General features: G+C 43.5%; 1 protein-coding gene across 2 annotated transcripts; it reads right to left on the bottom strand.

Annotated features, from left to right (window-relative positions):
- Window positions 1-1,947: 1,947 nt before the first annotated feature.
- klf6a (Kruppel-like factor 6a) lies at window positions 1,948-9,411 on the bottom strand. 2 transcript variants are annotated; one of them, XM_044176561.1, is made up of 5 exons: window positions 9,039-9,169; window positions 8,665-8,792; window positions 6,523-7,105; window positions 5,601-5,724; window positions 1,948-4,658 (listed from the first exon to the last, which is right to left on the bottom strand). In XM_044176561.1, the coding sequence occupies exons 2-5, from the start codon at window positions 8,731-8,733 to the stop codon at window positions 4,607-4,609; spliced, it is 828 nt and encodes a 275-aa protein (XP_044032496.1). In that variant the 5' UTR covers window positions 8,734-8,792; window positions 9,039-9,169; the 3' UTR covers window positions 1,948-4,606. The 2 variants fall into 2 exon arrangements, with proteins under 2 accessions (XP_044032496.1, XP_044032495.1); XM_044176560.1 differs by lacking the exon at window positions 8,665-8,792 and having other exon boundaries at window positions 9,039-9,411.
- Window positions 9,412-10,012: the final 601 nt, after the last annotated feature.

Here is a 10,012-nt window from a genome sequence, read left to right as displayed (position 1 = left end):
GACTAATATATTATTATATATATAACATTATTAGATTAATACTGAGGCATCATTGCATAAATAACATTACTGGTGTAGCTGGTTGAATTGTTGGTAGTTTTAACTACTTATACAGTTCAGTATTTTAGTCCAGTGGTTCCAATCTAGGGGTCAGGCCCCTCCAAAGGATCATCAGGAAGATAAATCTGGGGGCTCGTGAGATGATGTATGGGAAGAAAGAAGAAATTCTGCCACACAAATCTGTATTCATTTTTAGGACTTTTTTCTAACCTTTGCTTTTTTCTGAAATAGTGGATACTTTTACCTCTTTGGGCCTCAAACAGTTATTTAAATGAAACCATAAAAGTCTTATATAACTTACTATATGTTCTTTGTTTTTAATGATAAATCTTGATCTGAAAAACTAGTAGCTGTTAAATAAATGCAGTGGAGTAAGCAGTTCAATATGTCCCTCTAGAAATATAAAGTAGCAGAGAATTTAAATACTCAAGTAAAGTACAAGCGCCTCTAAATTGTACTTAAATGCATACTTTGTATTTAGTTACTTTCATTACATTTTCATGGGACACAACCCTAGATCTTACGCACTCCCCTGAGACATGAAGATAAGATGTGTGACATCTAAAAGTGATTCATTGTTTCCCATAATCCTTTGGGTTTTAGTTACAACATCATTGTGGGAAAGCATATGGAGGATGTGCAGTCTGGATATATCAAAGGAAATATGCGATCTTAGCGCCACATTTATGAGAAACTTTATCCATGATGGTCCACTTCACAAGAGGATGTGAGTCAGCTGCATGGAAATTAAATGACTCCTTTAGAGGTTAAAAAACAAGAATCTGAGCCTCCAAGGCTTTTTCTATGTGCAGGTCAAGTAAGTAGTTTGGACTCAGAACGCTTCTTTGCTGGTTGCGTTGCTCTTTAGCCATGCATTATGCATCACAGGTAGATTTGAAGATCAGTGGGGCAGCAGTTTTGAGAGATCAAGGAGCTGCAGCATTTGAGGCAAAAACAACACTCGTTGCCACTCCAAAGCTGGGAGGTTCTCCAAAGCTAGCTTAATTACCAACTGCGGGCAAAGCTTCATTTATAAACCACAGAGCTTTTACTGGAAATCAGAGGAGCTAATAAGTTGCCTGCCCATTCTAGGTCATCACCATAAGCAGGGGAGCAGAGAAGAAGGCTGTTTTTTTTTTTTTAAATCTTATTTTCTTGTTAGTTTGTAATTTAAACCATGCTCTTTGGTTAATCCACTGCTGTTTTGTATCATTATCAGTGTCAAGTAGAGTAATTATCTAACAAATGTATAAAAGTGGCTCTCTAATTAAATGCCATGGGCTGTAAGAGATGGAGATAAATTATTTATACTGCTTTGATGAGAGCTAGCTAGCTCTAAGGAGTAAGCAGTCAGTCGCTCTTAGAATTGAAGCCACTGCAGTGGGATTTTACAGAAACTTTTCTAGAGGGTGTTTGGGGGAAAAAAAAAAGAAGAAGCTAAATCTGAGTGTTTGCCACTGGGAGCGAGGTGCGTCAGGTTTCTGTGTTTAGCAACCAGTTTCTCCAAAGATATAATTTGCTCATTCGAGAGAGATATTTTCATACTGGTATTTACAAGTCAGGAAGAGGTAAGGGAATTTAGAGCTTCTCGCAGCAGCAGGTCTAACTGTTTAACAAAGAATGTATACTGCACAAAGTGTTTGGAAAACATTTGTGTTTCTAATTCATTTTTTATGCGACAAATTCGAAACATTAGATGTGTACCCTTGGTGCTCACACCCTGACCCTAATCTGATTTGGTCCATATTACTGGAGGGCAGCATGCAGTTGAAATGCAGCCATGTTGAGGATCAAGCTGCAAACCTCCCACGGGCAAAAAAGCTTTCACAATAATGAAGCATAACTGAGGAGAATCAACAAATGAGACAAAGGAATCAAGCCAGCAAGTCAGATAAGAATTTCTTATTATTCCAATAAAAAATACATTCATACAGAAATATAACAATTTTGCAAAACAATTTCAAATAAAAATTTCATAAAGCATAAACATAACAATTTTACAAAAGTTGTTTTTTTTTCTTCTTTTTATACAAAGATTCAGTTGAGAACAAAGAGCTGTGTGTGTGTGTGTGTGTGTGTGTGTGTGTGTATGCGTGTGACAGAAGAGTTGTGGTAGTGGGATGAAAGAGATGATGGTGTGTAAAAGATGCGAGCAAACATGGGGCTTAATCAAGGCTCAATTACCACTTGAACAGCATTGGCTGCTGTTCTCACAGAATGGATGTTCCTTTCCTTTGCCCACAAAAGACATTGCCAGCACTCCCAAATCTATTGCAGCAAGCAGTTTCAAGTTTGTACTCATCCTGTCTCCCTCACCTGCTGATCTGAAATCCATAAGTCGTAGCATGCCACGGTGCTACTTGCTACAACCTCGAATCCCTACAGCGAGGTCGCTGATCTGGAGTGGGGTCGCACAGATCACTGTATCCTGAAACAGTAATAAGTATGATCCCTATAATTATTATGGTCTCTCACAAACACAGATTCACCTTTGAGGGAGATACTGTCATTGGCTTTTTTGACAAATTTCCATGTGCACCGTCGACGTTTGATCTTTAACTCCTCCCGAGAGCCCCCGCCCCCTCGCTCGCTCCTGTGGCTTTCATAATACTGTTGCAGCTTGGCTAAAACAACGCTCCCCAGACAGGTCAATAACCAACCTACACAGTCAGCAGTCTGTGACAGATTCCATGCCAACAAAGCCTTTAGCAATTCATTACTGAGAGGCAGTACAAGGCGAGGCCTGTCCGATTGCAGCCTGTTAATTACTATAAATCTTTAGTTTTTTTCTTCAGTCCCACTTGCTGGGACAGAGGGACAGATGGGGACAGGGAGGAGAGGATGGTGTTGGTGATGGTGGGGAGGCATACCGGGAAAAGGAGCAGCACTGTCTGGCTGTTTTGTATCTTAGAGCTGTGTGTGATGGACTTGAGTACATACTACACAGTAGTTAACGTCTTTAATAAATGAATTTAAGTGCTCTAAACATACAGCATTTGTCTTGTTTACATGGTCTGACTTAATTGAATGTGATAATCATCTATTAAACTGATGCTCTGATTCAAAAAAAGGAAAAAAAAGAAGGTACTTTTCTTAACATTTACACTTTTAACTACCCTATTGATCGTCAGAATAGATGTGGACAACTGTCATTAAACACAAAGAGGTGCAAGTTAATTTGTAACTGAGCCTTGATCAAGCCTGTCAAATCACCCATACAACAAATGTAACTTCCCGAGGGAGCAAAACCACCGCTACCACAGGGCTGAGTCACTTGCATAAGGCACCATTAAGGTCAACAGTGCATTATTAGATAGAAACAAAGTACAAAAATCAAAATTACTCCTCAAGGCATAGGATGAATGAGAAAATTAGTAAGCAGTGGTGAAATCTCCAGCCAGATGAAAAACCAGAATGAAGGAAACGGATGAAGTTGCAAAAATGAAAGAGGAAATCATCAAGGCTTTATGTACAATATTGTAACATTTAACCGTTCGCACTTTAGCTGCACTTTTATTGAAACTATTTGCAGTCCTGATTACAGTGGAAACATGAAATGAACAAACCCTAGAACCATGCAACACCTGTCTATGATACTGAAGTTATAGTATAGTTGTGTTATACCTCTAAGCACACAGCTTATACAATTGGACTACAAATGAGCTTTGTAGCTTGTAAAAAAATAATAAACCAGGCTACATAACACATTGCACATTTAGTAGCTGCACCAAAAACACCAAAAAAAAAAAAAGCTCCTGTCATACAGCGACCAGGGGGGAGTTTTGGTCCCTGGGTCACTGACCAGAAGGGGGAGACGCCCACCTTCTCTCTCTGGCCAAACCCAAGGCCTCAAAAGCTTCGGAGAACCCCCCCCCCCCCAGTCTGGGTGCCAGACAGACAGGCAGGATCTTCCATCCTGCCCCATCCTGACACTGCCACGGGGGAAACACAAATGGAACGTTTCCCCCCCCCCCCCGAAAACCCATTCAGTCCACAGCAACATTGGTACCAGACACACCATCCATCAATCAATCCATCTCTTCTCGCAAAGATCATCTCTTCCTCTCCTCTCTTTCCAGGGGGCCCAGTCAGCCATTCTCAGACAGTCACAGTGCACACATGCTTACCTCAGACAGTTTTGTAAAGTACCAGTGTATCAGCTGTCCGGGAGATGTCCCCAAAACATCATGCACCATACATACAAATCATTCACTCTTTTTGTTTGCGTGTCTTTTATCTTTTTTTTGTGTGTCTTTTTTTTTTGTGTGTGTTGTAAGTCCTTCTCAATGATCTCAAAGATTTCTTCCCCATCCATGATTTTGTCCTCTTGTTGCAACAGACGACCTTCAGAGCGCCTTTCTCCGAAGAGAGGTCCCGGAGGCACTGGGTTTCAGTATGGTGCAAAACGGCATGCTTTGGCTGGAACACACCCCCGCCACTCTGCTCTGGGACAGTTCAACCAAGAGACTGGTCGGGAGACGGCATTTGTTTTTTTTTTCTTTTTCTTTCCCCTTCGCTGCGTTGCTTGGTTGGTGCTCGCCCTGCTCTAGATGTGCCTCTTCATGTGAAGAGCCAGATGGTCAGACCTGGAGAAACATCTGGGCACAGAGGGGAGGGGGGAAAGGAAGTCAATAACAATGCAAAAATGGACTGTTGGTGAATGAGACATGTTATGCAGGAAGCTTTGTGCTACAGTGATTTTGAATATTAATGCTTGAAAAGATAAGAAAATGTGAGCGTGATTTGGCCAATTGATCACATGCTTTGTAATTCCATGTGAAGTACTAACAGAACCAACAAATTCCTACTGAGAAGAGGCTGATTAACTCCAAATGACCTCCTCCTGATTCAATTTTAGTATAGCCGACCGACACTGGATTTTTGAGGCTGACACTGATGTCCGTATTTGAGAGTTTAAAAAAATAGAAATATATCTGCATTTTTACATAAACATTAACAAAACAATCTGGATACAGATCCGGATTGTCACAGAGCATCACTGAGAACCTGTCATGGTCCTCTCACATCTCCACGCTGGTAAAGAAGGCTCAGAAACGGCTGTATTAAACTTAAGAAGGCAAAATACCCTGCAAGCAAATCCTGTTTTACACCCCTATGTTATAAATAAACCAACCCTGTAACGTTGTATACTGAGTGGAACATTTTACAGTGTAAAAAAAAAAAAAAAATCAACTTGTAACTTTGAGTTGCTTGACAAACTACGTACACCTCAAACCTAGTTTGGCATTTCTGCACTGCAACTGCTTGTTACTTATTCGCCAACATTTACACTGATGTGATATATCTGCAATAAGGCAATATTGGCTGATATATGGGTTAAGCTCGATTTCTTAGCTACCTCAATAAAATGCATCAGTGCTTCCAATCTTTAAAGACGTGCATCATTGTCTGGATGATGCAAGAGAAGTAGATCACATCAACAGAAATGCACGTCACGATGCGTGCTTTAGCCCTGTGTGAAAGGGGCAGGCTTATCAAAAGCCTGGTGATGTTGTTTGCAGATAAATGGCCTGTCTTACCTGTCACAGTGACTGCATTTAAATGGCTTTGCCCCAGTGTGCTTCCTGAAGTGTCTGGTCAACTCGTCGCTTCGTGCAAAACGCCACTCGCAGCCCTCCCATGAACACCTGTAGGGTTTCTCACCTGCAGGACAAACAAGCAAGACGATGAATTGAGCTCAAACACAAAGCAGGAATGCGCTGCGTTTTCCAGGCGATGATTGGTCAGCTCTGCGCTGTTGTTATTTAAATCAATCATCCCGGGCGTGGGGGCCGGGGCCAGATGACATAGGTGCTGACAAGCCATTCGAGACCCGGATTCCACTGAAGCCTTTTGGATCACTAAGCTGTGTTTTTAATGCAACCTGAGACATGCTAAGAATGCTAAGAGCGATGCTGCGCAGCTGAATGTGTGCAATATATAAAATGGAAAAAAGCCACACGTGCAATTTCACGCTGCTAATCAAAAATAAGAAAGGCTCAAATGACCATTCAAAACCCTCCCACCTCAGTGCCCCCTGGCTCCCCGCCCATTCACCCCTTTCCCATGGTGAAACTCAATCTGTTTTTTTGAAGTCCTTTTATCTCCCATGTGCAACCCCTCCCCCTTGCTCCCTCTCTCTCTCTCTCTCTCTCGCTCGCTCACTCACTGGCTCAGTCAGTCACATTCCAGATAGATTAGGTCACAGTTTAGGTATCCAGCCATGCGGAGCTAATACTCACAGCGCTCCAGCTGAGGACATCATGCAATGTGGACCTTTAATTACATTACACAATGGATGGACAATGCCATTAAGGTGGAAGACTGAAGTAATGGCACTTCCACCATTCACTCAATGTTCAACTCTATGAATGAATTGGTGTTCTTTAGTGTTCTGTTTACATGCATCACACGTGGTCATAATGTAGGCCACCTCGGCTCTGGCAGGGGTTTGAAGCTCACCTGTATGAGTGCGCTGGTGTGCTTTTAGGTGGGAGCTCTTCGTGTAAACCTTGCGACACCCGTTGAAGTGACACCTGTGTACTCGCCTCCTGCCGTCCGGAGACGTGTCCCCGCAGATGAGTCCCGTCTTTTCCGTAGTCTTTGCCACCCCGCCGCTCCTGATTTTGACCGGCAAGTGCAACTTGGCGTGTGTGGTGACCCAGCCGTTCGTCACGGCGCTGGGCTCCGAGTTGGCCTCCGGAGAGGACGGGGGAGTGCTAATGACGGAGGGGCTAAAAGGTCCAGAGCCAACCAAGACAGAGCCCAGAGGGTTGGAGGTAAAGCTGTGTGTGGGCGAGAGCTCCTCAGAACTGTCTGAAGCTTCGCTGCTGGCGTCAGAATTCACACTGTTGGTGTCCAAGATTTGGCTGTCCTGATTGTCCTCCTCGTGGGCCGGGGGGAGCTTGGGGTCGGACTCGGCCTTGGCCTTGTCCCCACAGGCCAAGATCAACTTGCTCCAGAGGTCCTCCTGGCCGTCGAACTTGAGGTCGGATGTGGAGACGTAAGGCTCGCTCTGTAGATAGCGCTCCAACTCCAAGCATGTCTGGGGCAAGGAGAAAATACAGTAAGAATAAATGAATTACAACAGCACCCCTGAAGAGAGGAGGTTCATTCACACCAGCAAAATGCTTCTGTGTGGGGAATCCTTTTAAATGATGCATGTGCACATACCCCAAAATGCCTTATGTGGTGTAAAATTTGTTAAATGCCTACAGCAGGAAGCATTAACCAGGAAATTGCAGCTATTCCTGCACTTATCTTTATTGTACATATCAGGCTCATAATTTTATTGATCAGGTTTACAAATTAGAGTCGATTAACTGACTAAAAGAAAATTAATCGACTAAAAAGTCATTTTTCATGCAAAAATGCCAAATATTTGCTGGTTCCAGGTTCTCGAATACAAGGATTTGCTGCTTGCTTGTATCATATATGATGGTAAATATATAATATAGTAAATTTTTTTTTGGTTTTGAACTGTTGGTTGGATAAAACAAGTAATTAAAGTACATCACCTCAGGCTCTGGGAAGTTGTAATGGGTGTTTTTCACTATTTTTTGTTGTTTCATAGACTCAAACGATAAAATCGAGAAAAATAACCAGCAGATTCAGTGATAATGAAAGGAATCGTTAGCTGTAGCCCTAATAGACACATTACAAAAACCATGTGCATTTGCATTTCACTGATTATAGGGTTACTTGGCTAAACTCAAGCCCCATGTCACACATCATAACATGCACCAGCCACCTCAGCTACACGTGATGTTTTCGGGCTTGAACTGTCATCCCCCTACACTCCAACTCTCCTGCATCTGAGTGCAGACAAACACTAAACGTGCATTGTCATTTCAGCACTCGAATGACTCACTGAACAAGTTTAGAGTCCTTTTAAGGAAGCTGCACACACCCCCCCCTCCCCTCCATGAGCCATTCAGCTGCTTTTCCTCATGCGTACCTCTGACATTCAATCACATCCTTCCTCAGTGTCAGCCACTCAAGCCCCGGCCGTAAAAGATACACTGGCTCCAAATTACTTCAGAGGCCATTAGAGTTGAAAAGCAAGGACCATTCATTAGAAGGTGCTCAGAGACAGCAGGTTTGACAAGGCAGATGCAGAATAAATATTTCCTCTAGGCTTCTGCAGCCTTACCCAATATTTTCCAGCTGTGCTAGTGTCTACTCATGCGAGCAAGAATTGGCCATGGCTCACATCTGATAGTGTCATGTTGTGGAGCCCATGGATGTTTTGAAGGGAAATGAATGTTATGGAGTAGAAAAAGGGTGAGGGGGTATTGTTTAAATCTGTAACACGGGGGATGAAACATTGCATCGCATTTAAAAGTTCATAATGTAGGTTTTATAACAGTGCCAAAACAGACTGAATTATCTTATTAAGGGATGGAGGAACACTACATAATAATACATTTCCTTATTATCTACAGAGCTGATCCTGAGCCAACACACTACATCTGATCTACATCTGATTTTGAATTAACTGACTTCAAATTCTACTTCCTCCTACACCGGCTAAGACGTTTGCGTTAGGGGTGAAACCAGCTCTCATGGCCTGAAACCATCCGCTACAAGAAGTCACGCTCATACAGCAGTGAGAAGCAGCAGCAGCACGCCGCCGCCGCCTCTGCTTGCTCGACTCGCTCTGTCCCCATTCATCTCGGCGCAGCAGCGCCGCGACTCCAGCTGTCAGACTGACACACTGATCCACTTCAGGCCTGCCAAAAAAAAAAAAACTTCCTAACGAACATGAAATAATAGCACGTCAGGTGAACGGATAGGCGGGCACCGGGCATCTGCGTTAACAAGCGCTACGATGGGATTTTTGAACTTGAGCTCGAGCGCCCTGAACACCGCGACGTAATCTATTAAAGCAAAAAGAAGCGTGACAACGCGCTCAGTTATCTTTGCCACACAAGCGCAAACACTGACTTAAAGCAATTGTTGACAGTAGATATATTCACCTGCTGCCAGTACTCCTCCAGTGACGGTAAGGCTGAGAAATAGCCCGTGTCGTGAACTATTTGAAGTTCTTGAAAGATGCTGCACATGGGTAGAACATCCATTTTTTTCCCCCGAGCGTGTTTAAAAAAAAAAAAAGAAAAGCCTATTTAGCTGCACTTAAATATTTTTCTCAGGTAGAAAAACACCCAGTGAACGATATAAGAGCGATCCCCTGCGATGCAAACGAAGAGGCGCTTGTTTTCAGCAGCAGTAACGTTAGCTGACGAGCGTCCGTCCGTCAGTTCCCCCCCTTCCTTCTCTCGCTTGCGTTCAAGATGTTTGCAAACACTGCACCGGACTGGATGGGGAACAACTGCGCTCTGCAAACTTCCCTATTCAAACCTCGACGCCCGCCCCCTCCCCCTTCCTCACGCAGGATTACGCCTGCAGAGTCAGCCAATCAGCGGCGAGCAGCATATGGGTTTGCAAATGATATCACAGCCGGCCAATCGCGGACGGCCTCTGACTTAATTTGGTTCCTTCTCCGTTTTAATTGGTGCGTTTAACCGTCAGTGGCTCGCCGCTGATTGGCTGGTTATTTATAGGCATGTATATAACAGGGTGATGGGCTTTCTCATTCTAGTCTTTTCAGTCGGCGACGTGTTTCGCCACAGACAGCGCATGTGAGCCGAAACAGTTTCATTCCTCTCCAGTGGAAAACATCTCAGCCTCTATATGCGTGTAACTCTGGCACAAGTAGCGCAGCTCAAACAGCGGTGAAGTGCATGTGTTGACATCAGCCACTACAAGTGAATACACTCCTGGGACATAGTGACTAAAGGGTGGCAGGATATTATTGTGTTATCGGCGCTCATGTGAGTTTAGAGGAAACATTAGTCCTCACTTCTCTCGGACTGAATTAATATAGACTACAGACTTCTGCTTTATCGCTGAAAGGCTGAAAAGTACAAGATCAAAGTTGCAGAGGTTTCAC

This window comes from Siniperca chuatsi, linkage group LG19 (assembly GCF_020085105.1).
Source record: "Siniperca chuatsi isolate FFG_IHB_CAS linkage group LG19, ASM2008510v1, whole genome shotgun sequence".
Classification (NCBI taxonomy): Eukaryota; Metazoa; Chordata; class Actinopteri; order Centrarchiformes; family Sinipercidae; genus Siniperca; species Siniperca chuatsi.
This window is presented reverse-complemented; position numbering and strand designations above follow the sequence as displayed.

What these genes read in the sequence shown, in the direction of transcription:
- klf6a (XM_044176560.1), bottom strand. Translation starts at nt 9,140, where the DNA reads ATGGATGTTCTACCCATGTGCAGCATCTTTCAAGAACTTCAAATAGTT. An exon ending in TGGAGGAGTACTGGCAGCAG is followed by an intron (nt 7,106 to 9,038) that starts GTGAATATATCT and finishes TCCTTGCCCCAG; the next exon opens with ACATGCTTGGAGTTGGAGCG. An exon ending in AAATGCAGTCACTGTGACAG is followed by an intron (nt 4,659 to 5,600) that starts GTAAGACAGGCC and finishes CTCTGTGCCCAG; the next exon opens with ATGTTTCTCCAGGTCTGACC.